The sequence below is a fragment of the Lutjanus erythropterus genome, chromosome 11 (assembly GCF_056507025.1).
Source record: "Lutjanus erythropterus isolate fLutEry1 chromosome 11, fLutEry1.hap2, whole genome shotgun sequence".
In the NCBI taxonomy this organism is placed as follows: Eukaryota; Metazoa; Chordata; class Actinopteri; order Lutjaniformes; family Lutjanidae; genus Lutjanus; species Lutjanus erythropterus.
The window spans coordinates 11,556,557-11,579,665 of NC_139327.1; the positions used below are offsets into that span (position 1 = coordinate 11,556,557).

At 39.8% G+C, this 23,109-nt stretch overlaps 1 protein-coding gene across 1 annotated transcript in view; it reads right to left on the reverse strand.

The window, feature by feature from the left end:
* specc1 (sperm antigen with calponin homology and coiled-coil domains 1) overlaps positions 1–23,109 on the reverse strand; it is a 94,065-nt gene that overhangs the window by 1,823 nt on the left and 69,133 nt on the right. The window contains exons 12-14 of the mRNA XM_084730803.1: positions 22,311–22,413; positions 5,510–5,626; positions 3,012–3,071 (exon numbers count right to left, since the gene is read on the reverse strand). Of these exons, the coding sequence (XP_084586929.1) occupies positions 3,012–3,071; positions 5,510–5,626; positions 22,311–22,413 (280 nt within the window). The remainder of the gene's footprint in view (positions 1–3,011; positions 3,072–5,509; positions 5,627–22,310; positions 22,414–23,109) is intronic.

The following is a 23,109-nucleotide window of genomic DNA, read 5'->3' on the forward strand; positions in this document are numbered from 1 at the left end:
AAATGATCACATGTTGGTTATTGTAGTGCACAGGTGCAGCTCCTCTATCATTTCTCAAAGAACGTGGGATGAAACTGACCTTTTTGTCAGGCATACATCAGAGAAGGACAGCAGACCTCTGAGTGTTTGGATGGCCAGTGAGGTGTTGGAGGGGATGTACTTTTTTAAATCTGTAAATACTCCTTATTTATGTCCTTTTTATGTCCTTTTATTTTCTTATTTTGTGTTCTACATTATTTTTTGCATATAAGGTACTTAGCACTGACAGTGATAAACCTGTGAACATACTGTTGTCAGCTGTAAAAGACATTTTACACGGACTGGATCACTAGACAGCACCAAGGTTCTAAGAATCTTGAACAGAGCCTGTTCAAGAACCAGAACTTACCTTGTGGAAAACAGGCCATAATGTGGCCTCCGAATGTGGTCTGAGCTCAATGCATCCACTTGTGATTCGATCACCGGAGACACAGGTTAATACCAGGTGTAAACAGGGCCTTACTTTCTCATGCTTAAAATGTGCTTAAGCTACTGAAAAAAACTGTAATCTACAGCATCAGGAAACTCTTTTTCAAGACTCTGATCAGTTGTGTGAGGCTGCTGTTGGCTGCTCAGAGACAAATCCTGGCTGACAGCGATGAGTCAGACAGTGAACCAGGTTTTCACATGACTCTGTATCAAGCAGGCGCCACAGCACCGTGCTTTAGCTCAGATTTACACAGAAGCTTCAGTACAATCATTTCCACAATGTCTCAGCCTCTTAATGGGAGGGGGGTCAGCGCTTATGGGCTGCGTCCGAGGGATTTGTTTATGCATAAGAGACAGAAGAGTTGAAAACAAAGTATGGAAGTCTGTCAGCAGAGACCAATGAGAGCCAGAGGTAGTTACAGTGATTCATTTGTTTATAGTTTTTAAGTCACTGACGTGGGAACTAGTTTGTAATGTCAGTGTATCCAATCTTGTAGCCACAAGCATGTAACGGAATTAATACACAGAAAGACAGAAATGTGAACTTTGGTCTCAGTGACAGATCAAAGCTCGATTCACATCCTTCCTGATGTCCAGCTGGATTCTCCAGAATTACAGCAAATGAGCTGCTAGATTGATTTGTGTATTTTCTAAATCATCCGAGAGCACTTATTTTTGTTGGCATACATGTATATCTTTCCTAAAAACATTAAGTAGTTATCAGGAGTGCACTGAGTAACCGGGCAAGAAAGTCGTGCACAGATGTAGAGCAGGGAGGCAGAGAAGTCACATTAGTTTAACCCTTGCATGTCTCAGACCCTCTGCAGCCACCTCTAAATGATCTGAAGTGCCATCGGTATGTGAAGCACTGATAAAAGTTGGTAAAACATCACTCCATCTAAATCCAACCATGTTTATCTGTTTGTCCTGGAAGTTGTGTACGTGAGGAATTTACTTGATCTGGTCAGAATTAAACTGTTTAGTATGCACACTCTTACTGGCAGTGATATGTGTGTTTACATGAGAATAAAAACAGCTCCTGCTTCATGACCTGTACACACTTAACCATCTGTTGCCTGGCAGAGATCTGCAGTGTACTGAGTCACTTCTACCACTTAAACTATGCTTTCTGGGGCTTCAACAGAAAATGACCCCATACTTTTTCATTTTCTTTTCAATGGTAACATGGGAACCTCAAATCATGTGTTTTCATTCTTGTGAGGTTGCCGGGGAACCAGCAAAGATTCCAGGAAGCCACTGCACCTAGCCAAGAAACAGACTGACATTTGACCCCCTGAAAAACCACAACATGTCGATTTTAAAAAAAATTGGCAGTGGTGGTTTCTTGGTCAGTTGACTGGTCTTTCCACCACTTTGGTCCAGATTGAAATATCCCAACAAAATCTTTAGGATGAGATTTAATCACTTTATTAATCTTTTAGCTTTTCATCACAAGATCAAAAATTGTATTACACTTTGGTCTATGACCAAATACCTGCAAAACTAATGACATTCACATCATCCTCAGCTGTACTATGTGTTTAGTGCTCATTAAGAAATGTTAGCATGCTAAGACACTAAACAAAGGTAAACATGGTAAATATTATACCTGCCAAACATCAGCATCTTAGCAATGTTACAGTGAGCATATTAGCATGCTGAGGTTAGCACTTAGCTCAAAGAAGGGCTGTGCTTATGCCTCATAGAGCACACAGCGTGACTGTAGACCCTTAGTCTCATTACACTTAAGTGTTTGTACGGATTAAACAAACGAGATCCAACATGTTAACTAGTGAGTTTTAAAGGTGCTGGTGGGTGTATTTTTTTAACCTTTGAACAGTCTCTTCAAGTCTTTATGCTAAGCTAAACTAACAGTCTCCAGGCTCTGACTACATATTTAGCCAACACATATGAGAGCGGCACGTATTTTCTCATCTTAGTCTCTGCAAGAATGTGAATAAGCATATGTGCCAAAATGTCAAACTATTCCTCCAAGAGATGGACACTGCAGATTTGCTACTGAAAGCACATTACACTGCTTCACTGAATATAAATGTATAAGTGATTAGGGCTCTTTTAATGTTTATGGTACAGCAAAACATGGACAGATTTACTCACAAAGTCTAAATATTTCAGTTGAACAGCTGCTCGTTACTCAACCACTTCCGCTTCAGGAAATCTGCTAATGTTTGCACAAACCAACTAAGCTAATCATACTCAAATGATATCTGAATTACGCATTAGGTTATTTTTCTCTTTAAGCCAAATTTTGTACATTTCCAGGGCATAATGTTAGGATAACAAGGCTTGAGGCAATCCAGCGCTGATGGATTGCGTAACTGATATGACTAAGTTAAGCTTGAGACTGTCAGGAGGAAATATGGTCGGATAAAATGCTTGCAGGGCATCTTTCTTCTGAGGTTTCTCATCCTGGAACTTTGGCAAATTAAAGTGTACAGTTTCCAAATTGTCTAATCAAAGGGTTCTTCTGTGTTATCTAAATATGTGTGTGTGTGTTTGAGGTCCGTGGCAGATTAACTCACCAGGGAGGGTTTGATGCCAATGCTCTCAGCAGCCTGGAAAGCCAGGGTCAGATTCCGGACCTGAAGAAAAACAAACCATTGGGCGTTAAGGCTGTGAAACTCACTGCACTCGTCATCCTGTAACACCATACATCGAGCTTCAAACAGCAACAATAAGCCCACAAACACATTTATAAACCCGCATAAACACCAAAGAGATCCTCAGCTTGTTCGTGTGAGCATTTCAGTGTTTTATATAATCGTGTGTTTATTTGAGAACAGTAAAGCTATACCGGACAAAATCTCTCTGTAAAAACAAACCTGCCTCTAAGCCTAATTAACATCCCCATGAACTGACTCCCCAGAGATTTAGCTTCCTTATGAAACTGTGGAGTTTTTTGTAGTTACTTCTGCACAGAGAAGAAGTGATGAATCAAAACTTGAGGGTGAATTACAAACTTTCCTGTTAAGTGAGGACTGTTGACAGAAGCAAGCTTGAACTCAGCAATATAAGATATTGTGATTCTTTCTATCTCAAGTTCAATTTATTCTGCCTTTTGAATTGAGAGAGCAGGTCCTTGAGGTGCTAACTGCAACATTCACAAGCACTCAAAGTCATCATATTAACTGCTTCTAGACATCAGCACAGCTCGGATGATAAATGAATGAATTATGAAATCTTAATAATTTTTTCTGTAGCTGAAAGAACAAAATTCCCCACTTTCACACAAAATATATGTCCACTTACAACCCTGTTTTCTTACATCTATGATAAAGGCCGAATGAGGGCAGTAATGGGATTACTTGAAGGACAGATGATACGGGGAAGAGGCTGGGGTGTTTGGGCCTCGGGGAAAGTCACTCAGCAAGAGTTATTAAAGCCAACACGCGTCTATTGAATTATTCAGAGAGATGGGCTGCACATTGTCTCTGTCATCAGCTCAGTGTTACACATGCACACCTACATGACTAATTTGTCACGTAGGATGTGTAAGGCCAGGTCGGAGGTGTTGGTCTATTGTTTTTAATTTGTGGCAGGCTGAAAAACCCGCAGTCCCCTGAGAGGACCCATATTGTTTGCCAAGCTAATGTTTATACCACCTGCACGTCTGCATTACAGAGCTGTCAATAGAGCTATACAGGCACTGCTGCCCTGTGTTCAGGATCATTTACTGTATGGCTACATAAACACTACATTCATAATTCATCTTTTAATGCTGTGTGGACAATATGGCAGACCTATAAAACGTATACAGCTTCATAAAGGAAGTGTGGAATGTGCAGCTTAATGGGGGAAAAAATGACTCCGGGAGAAATGGCTTCAAAAGCATTACAGAGATTTTATTTTCCCCTTGGCAAATATGCATCTGTCAGACCTACACTGTATACGCAGACCATTTTCACAGTTTACAGGTTCACATTTTCCACAAACAACTTTTGGTTGTTCTGTGTGCTGTGTTTTCTGGAGACACAATTCTGCAAGTTTAAGTCAGGGAGAGGACAACAAGAGACTGAACATCAGTTTGTTTGGTCAGAGAGGACATCCACTGCAGGTCCAAATAAGTTAACAGCTCTACTTTCTTTAAAGGCATAGTTCACCCCAAAGTCAAAAATACATATTTTATCTCACCTGTAGTGCTATTTATCAATGTAAATAGTTCTGGTGTGAGTTGTCGAGTTCTGGAGAGACCTTTGAGGACCACAAGACAAGTGCCATTTTGTCCCATTATACTGAAGAGACAGCAGACATTTCTATGGCCGATTTCTCCAAAACTCTGCACTTCACATCGAAACAATCTAAATGGATAAACAGCACTACAGGCCAGGGGAAAAACATATTTTTGATTTCTGATTTAAAAGCCCACTGTGGACGTTAATGGGCAACCCGGGTAAGAGGAAAAATATTTATTTTTGATTTTGAAGTGAACTGATCCTTTAAAGAAAGTAGCTCAACATGCAGTCAATGACCTCTTCAAATTTGTCCCCTCCTTCCTGGCTCAGCAGATGAGAGAGAGAGAGAGACAGCAGCAGCGGTGGCAGAGCAACATGGAGAATCAAAGAAGTGAGGGAGCAGCGTCAGTGAGAACAAAGCAGTGAAGTAGAGAAACATTATTTTCAATTCATTTTCAATTACATCAAATAAACATGCTTGCACCTCTGTACAATGCTGGATTTTGTGTCACTACAGCCAAAGCTATCCTTCATCTCAGTCAGTTCTTGCCTGTGTGTGAATATGTGTGTGAATATGTGTGTGTATATCTCTACACAGCTCTCAGAGAGCAGAAATCAAATTTAGTCCACAGAGCCTTTCAATGCAAAGAATTTGCATTGAAATAACAACCTCATACAAACGAAAGGATTTTATCAGTAAAGCACTCAGTCAGACAGTGCTGCAGAATATACAAGTATATATAGGTCATGATGCAGTGACTGCATTACCGTAGCTGTTAAGACTGAGACTGAGGTCAGATTAGAACTTGTGTGGTGTGCATGCGTGCAGTCTTCCTGTGCTTTTCTACCTTGTCTTGACTGATGAGTTCCTGGTATGGGATGTGGGCAGGCAGATATGTGTGCAGGAGGGCACAGAAAGCCAGGCCGTCACTCCAGCTGCTGCTGAAGTTTGTCACATCAATATTCTGTAGAAGAGGAAGCAAAGAAAAAAAGAAACATACAAGTCAGAAAGATCCCATGATAACAACACACAGTAACTCTGAGCCTGAAGTGCTTAGAAGTTGTGTGGCCTTTTGACAACATGAACAGGCCATGATAGAAGCCATTAAGTCACTGGAACCACAAGAAACCTCTTGAGAATTAAAATGTAATGCCATTATATGCTGCTCTCTGTCTTTCAGCGTCCATTAATGCCTGGTCATGTTTCCTTGCTGTTAGGAAGATCTTCTCCTGAGATCCCATTTAAGCCTGTGATGTTCTCTCTGATCTCACCTCTGGGTGAAGAACGTGCATAGCAGCACGTCCAGCCTGTTGTGTTTTTGTGTGTGTGTGATTCACAGAGCATCGTAGCCTTGTACAGCCTATACAGCGTATTCAGGGTCTGATAAGAGTAGAGAGTTCGGAGGAAAGGCTTCCTCTGGGCCATTGTTTGGCATTGCAGGCTCACCATTGGATAGATAAGTTATTTCCAGTGTCTTCCTCTTTTGTCCTTCTCTTGAGCTTTAGGAATGGGGTTCATAGTCAGGGACTCTCCTGAGTCATGGATATGTGTCTGAGGCTTCTTAGCACTGTTGTCACAATATGGTAAACATCGATACAATACTAGTCTAAAAAATGATAAATACCTCAGTACCTCTTTCAATACCACAGTAACAAAAAAAAGAAAAAAAAAAGAAAAAAGGTGTTACACAAAGGAAAGGATTTATTTTTTTCTGTTTGTGAACAACCTTGACATGGTGCTGGTATGGAAACAGTCACTCATCACTGCCTGTTTTTGCTGACAGCCACATCCAAGCCAGGAAAATAAAGACAGAACTGAGGTCTGAACTGAGTACTTAGATCATTTTTATAGCTTCTGTACTTTTGATACTATTGAATGTAAAATGAACAGCACTCATTTTAGACATGTGGTATTTGGTTTGATAAAGCACTATACTGTCAAAGAATTTTATTTACAATTTATACAAGTTATAATAACATTTTTCATGTTATTATGACAGTTTCTAGCTATAACTAGGTACCAAAATGATTCAATTTTTTACAGGAAACTTTTCTAATTACATCACAAAACTGATGTATCTTGTGAAAATAAATAAATATATATATATATATATACACACACATATACATATATATACATATATATACATATATATATATATATACATATACATATGTATATAAGAAAACCTAAAAATATCCACTACATTTTTAGAGGCAAATATTTTACTTTTTATTCGATTAGGGTACATTTATTTGATAGTTGCTTGGCAGATTCAGATTATTAATACAAAATACTGCATAAATCAATTAGAAACAATGATGATGCATTATTATTGATTAAGCTAGGCAGCAGTGTGCTGTAATAGCAGAATAATTAACAGTCAGATAGTGCTGTGGTTGGAACATTGAGTGAGACTACAGAATTGACTACAGAAAGAGAGAGGGTTGCATTAGAATTAGAATTAGTGCATTTTTCAATTAATTTATTTTATTGGCAATTAGAGTTTATATATATATTTAAAGATTTTGATAATTGTGAAAATGCTGAATATCAGAGCTGGTAATCAGCCAGACTGTCAACTCATATCTTTGTCTGAAGAGACACCGTAGCCTGTACAGCAATCATTTAAAGATGATCTAGACATGTGGTAAGGTGGGTTGCTTTTGTTTGGTTTGTGCAACTATGTGTTATTATTTTGTGTGTATATGGCATCGGCCATCACTGACCAGGCGATGACTCAGTAGCCATCACTGCAGTTAGGGCACACCAGACCACAGATGTTAAAGTATCTGACAAGAACGGACACCTACCTTCTCATCACCACCTGCCACCTTGTGATAGTGCGAGCGATACACACAAGGTCAGATACAGTGACTGACATCAGGGGTGATGGTGTGCTTACGCGTGCCTCTCCCTTTCTCATCAGCACCACACAACCTTCCAAACTCTGTCTATGACACCTGCCTACTCCTCCTGACCACATATTGTACCTCAAGGGGGCTATATCCATGTGTTTCAGTGTGTGCAGCAAACTGAATAATGTACAATATTCAGTGTTCACTCACTATGCATCCATCTCCCCTCCACCACTGCCCAGACTGAACTCCAATTGGGTTGTTTCATGTCCACATATATGTACTATATACTATATGTATAGTTTTATATTTAGTTTTAACTGTACTGCAAAAAGCAGAAAAACACAATACAACAAGACAGTTATATGTGCAGCTGTTTAAGAGAATACATGTTTCTTTGATTGTTTGGGTTAAGCACTGCATTAAATATCTGTGTGTATATATATACAGCATTAGCTCTGGTGAGATGCTAAAGATTGGACATGCAGCCACGTGTTTGTTTACTGTTGCTCTAAGCCACTGGTCTTTAATCTAGGCCCTGAGGAGCAGAGCCTTGTTGATTTTCATTTTAACCAGCGACTGATTCATACATGAGAGGCCAGGCGAATGTAATTAACTACCTGACAGGACAGAAAAACAGCAGAACTCTGGCTCCTGAGGACAGGAATTAAAAATCACAGCTCTAAGTCACCGCAGTAATCAATATCCCCTGAGCTCCTGAGAGTTGTTGACAAATGTGTTATTTCTGATCGCCTTCACTCGTCTGCTTTGGCGTTATGGATGCCAGTAACCTCAGCTTCAAACTAGATAGTTTCAAAATAAGAGGCAGACAAACTGGAGGAGAAAAGACAACTGAGGAAGTGATATGTGGCATGTTGGTTTATTGTTCTCTGCTGATGTAGTCAAGTGGTTGCTGTGGTCTTTACTTATCACTAACTTATTTTTATGTACTTTTTAGGCATGTAGTGATTTGGCTCTCTGTGGATTTCAGTTGGTAAGTCCACAATTTTGGTGCAGACATAAATATCTCAACAAATATTTAATTGATTGATATGAAACATGTACAATGTACATTCATGGTCATCACAGGATGGATCTGATTGATTTTGGTGATCTCCTACAATTCATCCAGTGTTACCAGCTGTCCAACATTTCAATTCATCCAGTACTTCCCATGCTCTCATCATCCTCAGCTATACTCAAAGTTCAGAGATAAAGCGTATGAGCTCATGTCTATATGATCTTATCCACTCATTTTATCCAACCTCTTTACACAACATAAAATCCCAATGGGAGAAAGATCTGAGGGAAGATATTTCTGAGACTTTGTGGGATGTCATTCTGCACTGGGTTCACTCCTCATCTATCTTTATCTATCTGTGCTAGACATGGTCTAACCCAATGCAAAATTCTTCACTGGACACACTTCACTAATGTCAAGTTTTTATTTATTTATAAAGGTGATGAGTCTGTGTGATAGATGTCACCAATCTGTCGCTACCCGTATTCATATGTTTTGGTCATGCCCTGTTTTATAAATCTTTTTGTTAAAATGTCTTTTTTAAAATGTATTATTAGTATTATTATTATTGTTATTATAGTCGTTTTAAACCAACAACAATCACTGCCTTTTTGAGGTTCTGCTTCGCACTCTGCTGCTTCCAGAAGATAATGCAGATTTTGTAGTGTTTGTTACCTTATTAGCCAGATGTCTGATTTTACTAATGTGGACAACACCTGTCTTTCCTGTCTCTCCTTGTGGATTGGGACATTTTTATTAGGTTAAAGAGGAAAAGGTTAGGTTTACTCTAAATGAGTCATTCCCAAAGACTGGGTCAGGGCCCACAGGTGGGTCATAGGAGCTTTTACTTGGGTCCCCAAATAAATAAAATACTATGGAAGAAATTCAGCAAATTTAAGATTTATATTGCAGTATGGCTTTCATAAAGCATTTTAAATGTGTATATTGTTTTACTGATGAGAAGAAAAAAAAGCCTGTTAATTCTAAATCTGGAAGAGCAGCTTGTCAGTAAGCACCCATGTAACTATCTAATCTAATACAATCTAATTTGTCTAAATACTAAATAAAAGATGAGTTGGAAAAGTGCAGCCAGTGACTGTTGTCCAACGAGTCATCAGGGAAAGCCACTGAGCGTTTGTGGTCACAATGGGATCTGAAGGAGCAGCTGCTCTGTCTGAATGAAGCTAAACAGGATGCAGAGTCCCAGGCTCAGGCTTTCACGCTGTGTGTGATCAAGAATCAGTCACACTGACTTATGATCATCATAAGGGAAACAATCTCCAAAAGAAGCAAATATATTGCTTACATATACCTCCTTTTTATGACTTACTTTAATAACCACTTTGATAGGACTCGGCTATGCTATTAATTAACAGCAGCTTTGTACATCACTCCCAAGAGCGATCTTTTTTCTGTAGATAACCTTTAGGTAATCAGATATACACCCATAGGCTGTGATGGTGTAACGAGGGCTGAGACAGAGTCTTTGGATACATGAGTCCCCTCTTCATCAGTCATTGCCTGTCTATTATATCTGCAGGGCAGACCTGTGCAGTCATGTCAGCCCACATTCCTCTCATAACTCCCCCCTTCCCTCTGTCAGCTGGCTCAGCAGCAGCACTGTGTGTGTGTGTGTGTGTGTGTGTGTGTGTGTGTGTGTGTGTGTGTGTGTGTGTGTGTGTGTGTGTGTTTGATGCATGTGCAGAGTGACACACACACACACACAGAGGGAGTGATAGGGGGGTTAATCAGACCCCCCCGAGACTCAGAGATCAAGACAGGCAATAACAAATAAGCTGATAAGAAAGGTTGCAGAGGGCAGTTTGTGTATGTGTGTGTGAGCGAGTGTGTGTCTGGGTGTTGGGGTGGTCTGAGGAGAACATCCAGGGCAGGTAGGTGTGTTCGAGTTCAGGGTGGGAGTGGGAGAGGAAAGGGGTTACGGATGGGGTGTGTGTGTGTAGGGAGGGGGTTGGTTCAGGGTAGAAAGAGAGGGAGAGGCATGAATGCTAAAACAGCAGCGGACAACAACAGCTCTCTGGGAGCCGGCTCAGAAAAGCAAACACAGCATCAAGCGACAGGAAGCGTCTCGCTCGGCACAAAAGGCAGAGCCGTCGCTTTTTAGGGCTCAGAGAAAAAGAGAGTATGAGAGAGAAGCAGGGGCTTGTACAGCAAGAGGATTGAACAGTGAAGGGAAAAAATGAGGGAACATCAAGTTGATCTGTGAATATTTACTTTGGCCTGCCTCTAAGTGGAGAGCAGATAAGATCTATGATAACATCAGTAGTTAAATTATGGGTGAAAAAGAGCCTGGAAATTTTCATAAAGAACTTTTTAAAAGAATTTTACAAATCAAGACTCAATAGTCTAGCAATGGCATAGACATCAGTGCAAAAAAAACCCCAAAAAACAGTGAACCATGGCCTTAAAATCTAAAGTTAAATTGAACCGTGGATTTGGAGAATCGTGACAACCTTCGGGTACACACTTATTAATTTTTTGAGGTGGTTAAAATATACTGCCTGGCCTTTAGTTTTGATTACATAACGGATTCACCATGGCATCATTTCGATAAGCTTATACAATGTCACAACATTTATTTCTGTCCACCAAGATCTTGTATTGGTGACGGAAGAGTCGGACCACTGCACTGTCTTCTGCAGCACATCCCAAAGATTCTCAGTGGGGTTAAGGTCTGGACTTGGACTTGGATGGTGTCCAATCCATGTGTGAAAATGATGTCTCATGCTCTCTGAACCACTCTTTCACAACATGAACCCAATGAATCCTGGTATTGTCATCTTGCTGATAATGCCATCAGGGAATAAAAAAATCCATTGATTGCAAGACCAGGCCATTCATTATATTCAGGTGGTGAGCTGACCTCATTTTTTGGGCACATAAAGTTGCTGAACCTCGACCTGAGCAATTGAAGCAACTCCAGATCATAACACTGCCTCTACAGGCTTGTACAGTAGGCGCTAGGCATGATGGGTGCATCACTTCATCCGCTTCTCTTCTTACCCTGATGCCCCAATACTCTGGAACAGGGTAAATCTGGACTCTTCAGGCCACATGACCTTTTTTTCCATTGCTCCAGAGTTCAATCTTTATGCTCCCTAGCAAATTCAAACCCTTCTTCCTGACAAGCCTCACTGATAAGTGGTTTTCTTGAGGCTACACAGCTGTTTAGTCCCAATCTCTTGAGTTCTCTTCACATTGTGTGCAAATGCTCTTACTTTCACTGTTAAACATAGCCATGAGTTCTACTGTTGATTTTTTATAATTTGATTTTAGTAAACATTTAAGTGATCTCCAATCATGATCATTCAAGATTTTTCTCCGATCGCATTTCTTCCTCAAAGATGATGGTTCATCACTATCCTTCCAGGTTTTAATAATACGCTGGACACTTCTTAACCCAGTTTTAGTAGCTTCAGCAATCTTCTTGGTTGTTTTCTTTGCTTGACCCTTTTGAAACAGAGCAACATCTTTTCCAAGACAACAGGATGTCTTCTGACATGGTTGTTTAAGAAATGGGAAGCTACCCACTGCATCAGTTAGGGTTAAATAACTTGTTGCCAGCTGAAATATATTAATCACTGCAGTAATTATGCAATGGAAGGCTCTTACCTATTTGCTTTGTTAAATCCAGATGGTGACTTTCTTTTGGCCAGGCAGTGTACATTTTGCTGCTTGCTACTTCTGCTGCTTCTCCAAACTGTGGGTGTGCTGACTGCCATCTACTGCAGGTAATACACAGACTATGGATAAGTACCTCATACAACCCCATTTCAAAAAATCCAAACTATCCCTTTAATGGTGCCCACTTCATAAAAAAAAGACGCATGCAGCAAAATATTTGCAGCTATTGTAAGAACTGCCTCATCTGCAAAGGACATTTAAGGCCAAGGACATGTCGCATCCTGTCTGCACAACATATTGTACCCGCTCTGCTGTGAACCACTTTGAGATTGGATTCGCAGGTGAGCTGGACATGGGCCAGACACCGAACATCACACAGACAGCTATCTAACACTGTGCAGAAGTAGAAGGTAAGTGTGTACTCTTTGCTCCATGTGTAAATGCTACTGGACTAGTGTCACATCCAGGAACATGGAGTAAAGCACTTGACACCATGGCACTTGACACCCATTTGTCTACATGCCATTATTGCAATACTGAGCTCTTACTCACGGATCAGGAATGTAAAAACTTCAAAGCACAATGCAATGTGCAGCGAGCAGCCGGGCAGGGATGAGGGGTGATGGATGAGGGAGGGATGGAGGATAACTACGACTGTGGCACATGCACACGCACACACGCAGTTTGTTAAAAAGCCATCAGTCTAAAGGGTGAAAGCAGGAGACATCGAGCCTTGGAGAGTCGTCAGACTGATGAGCTAGCCTCAGTATATTTTCTGTCACATAATCTCACCTCGACTGAGTGAGTACGGCAACAAGAAGACAAACAACTAACATGATATGTGAGAAAGAAACAAAAATGAAAGAGAGTAAACAACAGAGGAGAAGGAAAAAAAAGTTTGAAATGGAAGGACAATGAGAGAGAGAGAGAAAGGGGAGATGGGGGCAGAACACCCTAATGTACCTCGCAATGAATCATAGTCATGAGCAATGGCAGGCTGAAAGCCCAGGCAGGCAGGACGGTGGAGATAAAGACAACAGGGAAGGTCACAGAGCTGGTGGATTCAGCCTGTCTCTATAGACCATTTATTGGACCTATTCTGCACAAGGACAGGATAAAGAGTAGGAGGACGACATGGGGCAAAAAGGGCACACAGGTCAACTGTACTGATTTATGATAGCGTAGATCTGCCTTTGATTGAAAATGTTCACCTCTCTGACATAAGAGATAGCATAGATTTAGATTGCCATAGAGTTTATCTCCACTGTTACACAATAAGATGTAATACAATGTACTCTGCTTGGTACTATCCCTTGGAAAATATTTATTTATTGACATTTGACCTTTGATCCACTTCCAAGTTGTGGTGTAAAATGACTCAGATTGAGTCAGTTACTCTGCTAAATTGTACATGAGTATGGCTCCACAGCTATTGCAAAACAATATCACTATTCAGCACTGAAAATATTGAATATTGAAACACAAATATTGAAAATATTCCTCAGCCAAACTTAACTATAACAATTGATTTCATTTGTCACTACTGGACTTAAAGGGACAATTTGGCACTTCTCATGTGGATATTCATGCAGTGTTGATGATAAAGTGTTGCTGAGTTGTCCTGTTCCAGAGCTGTGCTGGCAGTGCCGACCTGTACCAGGATGCATAGCATGCAAGCTTCTGACGTCCACGCTCATTTTTGCGTGTATCACTACCCAAGCTTAATTGTCATTACTTTGTTGACCAAAACATAGGGTTAGATGACAGAAATATTTTCCAGATTTTCCTTTTAAAGAAAGAATATGCAGGATCAATTGTAAATGCACCATTCAAAGTTGGCCCCTCCTCCCTGACTCAACGAACTACAAACTGTTTTTTCCCCAAGAAAATCCTGCATAGTATGCCTTAAACATTTTATTTTATTAAATTTTATGACTTTGTGTCTTTGATGACCACCATTTTCTGTTTTATTTTCTTAACTTAGAGAGAATCTTGCTTGCTTTAGGGGGAAAAAAATAACTCAATAACTGACCCAGATATTGTTCAGTAATTATGATTATTGATTATTTGAGCAGTAAAAAACAATATGCCACATTTTGATTGATTTTCAACTGCAGTACAGTAAGCCTCTACTATCATCACTTCCAATCTGTTATTCTGCACTTATGATCTAAGAGCACTGTTACTGTAAATCCTACATTATTAAAACTTACAGTAATGTGGTGAGTCTTTGAACTCCTACCCTCTTCCCCTCCTCGATGTCTGACCTCCATTCCACACTCGCTTGGGGTTCCATTCCTGTCTATTCAATGGCTTTGTGTGTGTGTGTGTGTGTGTGTGTGTGTGTGTGTGTGTGTGTGAGTTTCCCAGACAAGGCCGGATGAGCTGTGCTCTGTCAGGCACAGCTGAGCCTAATGTTCATAGCCTTTGCTCATTGTTCCCATCTTGAACAAACACCGCATTTATTTTTGTTTGGCTTCTATGGTTAATTGAGAAAAAAAAGAGTTTAAAAAGTGTCCGGAGCTGTCCTAAATTAAGACATCAAAGCGCACAATAAATATACAGTAGGCTAGAGTGTTTTCCAACAGAGCAGACGTTTAAGAAAGCCTTTGCTTATTGAACATGGCCTACAATTGTAAAACTGGAATCACAACAGATAGGCATTTTGCTTCTGACATGAACTCTCCTTTATTGCTTGTGCTCCTAAATTGCTTTTGAGAGACTTAGTTATTTTAAGGTTTATGCTCTTGGTTTAATGTTTATGCTGATGTACCATGCCATGTCAAATTGTAATAAATGAAACTTGAAACTTAAAGCTTTTGAAAACAAGATGACATGTGTTTTTGCATTTTGCAATTAAAGGAAAGAATTCAGTGTTTGGAAGCAAAAATATGCGATTTTGCTATCGAAAACAAAATTAGAAATTAAAATGGTACAGCTTGCTTTCTCATTGCAATTCCTTACAGTCTGGTTGCTGTTTAACTACAATGTCCATTTAAACACTGTAAAGACTTTGAGATAGAGAGCAGGAAAAGTTACAGCCACACATAAAAAACACAAAACATCCAGTTTCAGGCGGTGTGGCTGAACAGCAACTTGCTCATGAGTCGAACTGCAAACTGCCTTGAAAACCAGTGTGACAGAAGTTGTATAAAAGCGGTCTTGTGTTTCAAGTCTGTGTCCAGTCCAGCGCTGACGTGCACAGCATCCCTCATGAATACCAATTTCCTGTGAGAGGCCCCTTCAGTCTCTCCCACAGGGCAGAGTCAATCAGAGGAGGCTTAAGGTCTTCACTGATCGATCTGCGCTTCCTAGAATCTGACATTTGAGGTGTGACTGAGGCTGTCTGGGCTCACATCTCATCCTCTGCTGAAAGCTTAACACAAGTCAGATGTTTAATTGCTCTAAGGACCGCTGTGTTATTGGGGTATGGAGGCAGGTGGTGGGTAAAAACCCCTTCGCACACCATATTCACCCTTGGGGGTTAAAGGGCTATTCCCATGGTGATAGCATGGTCAGTCTACTCATGACTAACCAAAACATTTGCCATGTTTTCCTCTTGTCTTTCTCTGATTATCACAGTCTGTCCAGAGACAAGCATCCTTATGACAGACACATGTTCACACCAACACATCCGCACACACGACCATACATAAACACACACGTACTGCACATGAGGCTCAACTGAATGCATGATTAAAGGCATGTAGGCCATGGTTACTGCTTTCATCAGGGTTTTTATGCATTAAATGAGCAGCAAAGCCTGCATTTTCATAACCACATGTTACCTGATATTAAACATTAATTAATCCATTAATTGCTAATGACTATGTTTTGTATATTTAAGGAAATGTTCCACATTTTTTTTTTCTGTTAGAGGTGAAACCCCCCCTACAAAAATAGAAGTTTAACACTTATTTTGCAGGCTAAATATCATGTTTTACTTGATCAAAGCACATATTATTGGAACTGAAGTTGTTTTGAATTCAGTGGTACAAAGAATTTGATATAATCATACAATATTTAGATGTTAGTGACATGGGGTTACTAATTTTATTATCTTTCATAAAAACAGCAGTGGGAATGTCCCTATGATCTCCTGTGGCTAACAACTAAAAAAACAGGATGCTAAGAAAAACTTTTGCTGTCGCCTCATACTTTGACCATTTTGAAAAATTTCAATGCATTTGTGCTTAACTCAGCTAATACTTATAGTGCTGTTAAAGAGAAAGTTCACCTCAAAATCAAAAATACATATTTTATCTCTGTTCTGTAGCGTTATTTATCCATCTGTACTCTACTGGTGTGGGTTGTGGAGTTTTGGAGATATCAGCCATAGAGATGTCTGTCTTCTCTCCAGTAAAATGAAACTAGATGGAACTAGCCCTGTGGTGCTCAAAGCGTCACTAAAATACATTTGAAAAAATCAACAGGACTGTCTCTTTCCAGAAATCGTGACCCAGTCGCTCAAAGTAATCAACAGATCTTGTGAGAAGTTTCATGACGGAACTACTTTATCACTGCAGTAGGATCTATCAGAACTACTTTTTCTCTACTAGAAAGAAAGCACTTCCTACATGAAACTGCTCACAACAAGGTCTGTGGATTATCTTTAGTAGCCAGGTAATGATTTTTGGAAACAGATATTGAGTTTCAATTTTTCAAATGCATTTTTGGTGCTTTGAGCACCACAAGCCGAGTGCCATTTAGTCCCATTATGTTGGAGAGAAGGCAGACATCTCTACGATTGATATCTCCAAAACTCTGCAACTCACACAAAAAGAATCTAGATGGAAAACAGCTCTACAGGCCAGGGGAATAATATGTACTTTTGATTTCTGATTTAAAAGCTCACTGTGGACATTAATGGTTTATGATGAGATGAAGCTGTGTTTGAGTTTTTTTTTAGTGCAGTCTAATTTCATCATCTCCTTGAGATGATTACAAGCACTCATCTCTCTCATCCTTTATTGATCACAGTGAACGGTGACATCGGGCATTGTGTCCAGCTATAATCACATAGATTTACTGTGCCCTCGGCGGCTATTTAGACCTAAACATCAAACAATCTCCCAGCATGCTCACAATAGAGCCGGTTTTCTGTTTCACTTTAATTAGACTGCTGTTTGATCAAAAGGTAGGCCAATAATAGGGACTGCAATAACAACTGGCATGAGGCTGACTCTCCCATCGGCTTTGTCTACTGTCTCACACAGTGGCTTTTCTGGCTCCATGCTCACAAATGAGCATGATATAAGAGCTTGTTTCCTGACTCCACTGTTTGAAAAAAGGGAGAGGATGGAAAGTGAACGGTGATGGTCGAAGCCGCCTCTTCAAAGTGACCATTAATTATGTAGCCTGAGGAGGCCAAGCATAAATTACAACTGGGTGACTCCACACTAAAGAGCCAATTAGTGTTGAATTATTACCTCTTTGACCTTAGTCCACTGCAGAGACGAGAGAGACTGCAAAGTGCATGAGGATGTATTGATAAAACCAAACCTCACTAACCTTTATCAGAGCAGAACATAAGTATGACAGAAAGGAGGAAAGACACAGCAGGCAACTGCGGGTGGTTGTATTTTGGCCGCTTGTCGTAGTTTGTGTGACTTTGTGATCCAAACTGTGTGACAGATCGGTCTCTCTGGACACTAGACCTGTAGTTAGTGTGGACAGAGGAATGCTAACACTGCAACAGCCTGACCTTTCACCAGACATATGAAGCTCAACACATCCTCTGACAGTAACCTTTTCCCTCAGCTCGCAAAGCGGTCACATATGGTTTGGTGCTGAGCACTCAACTTGGCTCCACTTACTGTAACTGATGCACAAACAAATGCTAAATGTCACACAATACATATAAGAGAGCAGAAATCCCTGTAGATGGTAGCAGGATTAACCAGAAAAAGGAAAAACTTCAACAAAAATAACAGCTGTTCTCATATATATCTCTCCGGAGAAAGGCAAAATATTCAGGAAATTTTTCTGACTAAGATATTTCTTGGAAAACAATGAAGTCATGACAAACAGGAACGAATAATGATAGATATGTGTCTGTAGATATGTATTGATTGCAAGGTTTGGTAAAAGACTACCAGACTAAGGGGCTTTTCACACTGTATTTAGCCCCTGGCTAAGAGGGCTGTTAGAGTTTGTGCTGTTATCCCCTGAAAATAGACTTAACCCAGGGCTAAGCTACCAGTGTGAAGTGGGGTTGAAATTAACTCAGGGCTAGAAGAAATACAGTGTGAATCATACAGCAGTGGACTTAGCTTCATCCTGTGCTAATATGTGTGTGAAGGGGGGCTAAATTATCCCAGGGATAACCCTTAGCCCAGGACTGAATATAGCCCTGACATATGAGAATATGTAGCGTGAAAAGCCCTTAAGTTTTACACTCACAAAAAGGAAACAAAATATGTTGGTCTGTGGACCATTAGCTGCCTTTGTGAAATATATGCATCTATCAGATGATGACGGAGAAGAATGAGGTCTGCCTGATGAATCCCTGCGATACAGATTATCTGAAATACATGAGATGAACATGACTTTAAGATCTATGTGAGTACAAAAGCTGGTATCAAGTCTGAGAAGTTGTTCTTTGTGATGTGTATTCATTTATGCCTCAGTCTGTGCTTTGGTTGACGAGGCACTAGGGGTATAACAATTTCAATTCTGAATCGAAAATCAATCAAAATGAGCTTTCAATTTCAATACAGCAGCATCAGCAGATCTGTTTGGTTTTGGATGCTGACCGGAACAATGATGTAGACACAGCCAATCGTCTCGCTGCTGGATTCACAAAAAAAAGAAAGAAACAGTTTCTTAACCAGTAAAAGAAACTCCTTGCTGTAGATTTAACTGCCCCTTATGGCATGCACTTTTCTATGACAGCAGCAACTTGCTGGCACTAGGAGGGACCCACTCCCTACAACAAACTGCCTAATCTACATCACATAGTACAGTAGGGTTCAAGTTACCCACAAGGCAATCTTCTCTAAAGGGGGGCTTGTTGCTTTTTGCAGGTGAGAACTCAATAGTCTAACAATGGCAAAGCCCAAGTGCTAAATATTAGAGCTGCAATGATTAATCAATTATTAATTGATTATAAAATTAATTGGCAACTATTTTTGATAATCAATTAATCATTTTGAATCATTTTAAAAATGAAAAGTGTCCAAACTTTCTGAAGTCAGCTTCTCAAATGTGAATATTTCCTCATTTCTTAAGTTTTCTATGACAGTTAACTGAACTGTTTTTTGAAGACAAAACAAGACATTTGAGGATGTCAACTTGGGCTTTGGACAGCAGCGAGCAACAACCCTAACCCTTTTTTTTTTTTTTACATTTTATTGACCAAACCGATGATGAAAATAATTATTAGTTGTAGTAGTTGAATATAATTTTTTTATCAAAAGCCAAATTGAATTGTGTATTTGGAGAATCATGACTGCCCTCTGGGGCACCCAGTTGTCTCTTTGTTGTTGTATACATATGCATACAAGTATGTATAAAGTATACAATTCTGATGAACATATTGTCTAAAAAAAAAGTTGTCTTAATTTCCATTAGATATACAAAATATGTATTCTGATAAACTGACACTAGTTTGCTGGAAAGAGAAATTCATCATATACACAAAGAGATAAACATGTATAGATATGATCAAATGCCCTGAGGACAATACACAACTGACACAACTGTTCTAAAAATAGATTTTCAGGTTAACTGCCTTATTGTCTATGAATGAAATCCAATTACAGGTCAGGCATATGGTACACATGGAGAAAATTGACACACACAAAGGATCACAGCTCAAACAGTTACTCCAGGAGGGGATTGATTATTTCACAGACTGAAAAACTCCTAGAAGCCAAATCTTCTTACTGCATTCCTGATACTTGCAAATAATCACGCTGTGTTGCTAAGCCCTTTGTGAGAGCGGATCATAGGTTCCATAGTTAAATGGGAATGAGGCTCTATTAAGGGTTCATGTTTGCTAGACCCAACTGTCCTGAACTGAACTGAGATTTCTAATTCCCTTTGGGTTATTATTTAGTAACAGCAATTTAAATTTATGCAGTAATGGAAAATAACTATTTACATTTTCCAATAGTATAATTAAGTAAGGCCCTATCTATCCATTCTGGGCGGCTGTAAAAATATAGTGGTACAACATGGAAGAGGACCCGCACCCTCAGCTTATTCTAAGGTAACAAAAACATATTCTGATTTTCAAGTGATTATACACTAATAAAATGTATGAATATTATAGTTCATTTTTACCCTATTAATAATAATAGCACCACTCTAAAACTGGTCCATCTAAACTAGCTGCAACATTATAATGTTGCTTACACAAAGAATCAATAATAACATTGAATAATCAATCAATCAGTACAAAAGTAATTGTAAATAGTATTTAACTTTTTTAACAAACTAAAATTCCAAACCTTCTCTGCTTCCAACTTCTCAAATGCCAGGATTTTCTGCTTTCTTCTGCTTTATATTACAGCAAATTGAGCATTTTTTGGTTTTGCACTTTTGGTCAGATAAAACAAGCAATTCAAAGATGTCACGTAGCATTTTCAAACCATGTTTTCAAATTAGAATCTTTCCAGACAAGTATTTTAGCCATGTTTCAGAAATAATCTCCATCCATACTAACACGCATGAAAACGCAACACATGACCACCAAAACATTAAGCTGGAGCTCTTCCCCAAGGCAAGTTGCACAGCAGGGATGGGTGTGGGGTCTCTTTCTCATGGTAAACTACCTAAACACTTCACTCTCTTTAGCCTTTTAACATCTTTTTAAAAACTTTTTTTTTATTTAGCAATTTGAATTTATATATAATAATATGCCCTGCATTATTATTAGCCATATTATTTTAAAGTTTTCTCAAAGCCTTTGTGTTCTACCTAATCGCCGAATTAAGTTTATTGTTAGCAAGTGTCTCAGTTGGCATTTTGATACAAGAACTGAACCAGTCACCTTCCATTACAAGCCAGCACCTTTAAGCACACTGCCCGAAGATCCATATCAAACAAAGGAGTGTGACTCCAAACAATTTGAGCTGTGACAGTCTGTATACAGCTGTCATCAGACTGTTGGTCAGCAGCATTTTATCTCATCAGCTCAGATATTTCCATCACAGAGTACTGGCTGTGTGTTTTACCAACACATACAACATGTAACCTCCATCCTCAGATCAAGGGAGGGTGACTCAAAGTTCAGTAAGCAGCATTGTGCCGGAGAAATAGGAACTATTGATCTGACAACTCATTCAATTACTTGGACCATTTATCCCTGGGAATAGCTGGTTCTATTTTTAACCGTTGCTATCACCCACGCCTTTTCATACTTGGTCAAGCCAGAGCTACGCAATATCTGACTCCCAAAACAAACAGAAATGGAGTAATTTATGTTTATAACTATAATTAAACTTCTATTAGAATGCTGAAAGGGCTTCCTCCTAAGTTTGCCGGCTGGGACCAGTCTCCCTGGTGCTAAGAGTTTTAGCATTAACTAGCTGGCATGCTGACACATAAACATGATGATTACATGGGCAAATCTCTAATCCCACTGGTCTTAATGGGCTCCTTAAACGGGATATTAGGGGAGCAGCTAAGCCAGGTGATTGTCAGCACTTGGCTCCATGGACACAGGGAACACAGATGGGGACACAATAACAATGCATAAACAAATAGACATGCATAAAAACAAGGAGCGCTATATAAAGACACACACATGTATAAACTCAGTGTGTCTGTAACACTTGGTGCTTTGCTTCATTGTTTCCATTACGTCCGTGCCATAGTGATTTCATATCCCTGGTGAGACGACAGGTGGGTGAATGGTGTGTCCGCAAACACAGTAATATGCCACTTCAGTCTAACACCTCAGTGATGGCTGGAAAAAAATAAATAACTAACAAACCTGGGGGCAAAGACAGACCAATATTGCATCCATGCAATATAAAAGTGTCATCTCACTTTTAAATGAAAACCTGAAGAGTGTGAGACTAAAATAAAAGTGTCAGACAAAGATGCAGAGAAAAGCAGGGTGTGAAACTGAACGGAGCCCGCCCTGTATTTGAGAGAGGTCTCTGGCCTCTGATCCCTACCGGATAGCCTTCTGTTTTCTTCTGGCACCACTTCAGTAGAGCGTTTCTCTTAGATCCTCCATACTCCCGCGCCAGTGCAGCCAAGGGGTCCTTTCTTTCCACACTGTCACCAGGGAAACACGTACCGCAATCACAGAGAGAGAGAGAGATAAAGAGAGTGAGGGACAGTCACTGTGTGTCACTTGGAGTATGATAAGGGTAGTGTTTGATTACCTCATTAAAACTTTTCAGTTATTGTCACGTCCACAAACAAACTTCAATCTACATATTCTTAGTCTCATATAATAAATTATTATTTCCCTTATGACAGTTGTGCAGGTGCATGCACAAAGCCTAATGGAATTTTCAGACTACCAACAACACAGCAACAGGCTACAATTAATTTCCAGTGGAAGCCAGAAACTGATATTCAGCGCTTGTCACTGTGCATTGGGCGTGATGTGCTACAAACAAAAGTTGGGCAAGCCCCACTCTCAGCAACAGAGTAACCGGCCATGTTTGGCTGTTTTGTTGCTGTGTCACCAGTAATGTGAATACACCTTAAGTTTTAAGTGGCCAAAGCCCTCAGCTCCCTTGATTGAGATTACTCATCAAATATATACTCCGGAGGAAATTGGTGTATTCCTTCAGAGAATACATTCAACGGTTTATGGTTGACTTTAGTACAAATTTGATAGACCTGACTTTACATGAGACACATGTGACTTGAATGCTACCATTCTGCCCAGTTGTTTTGTGATGTGCACAGTTCTGTTTGGCACTGAAAATCAATGTCTGCAAAGTGGGAAAGGATACTGAT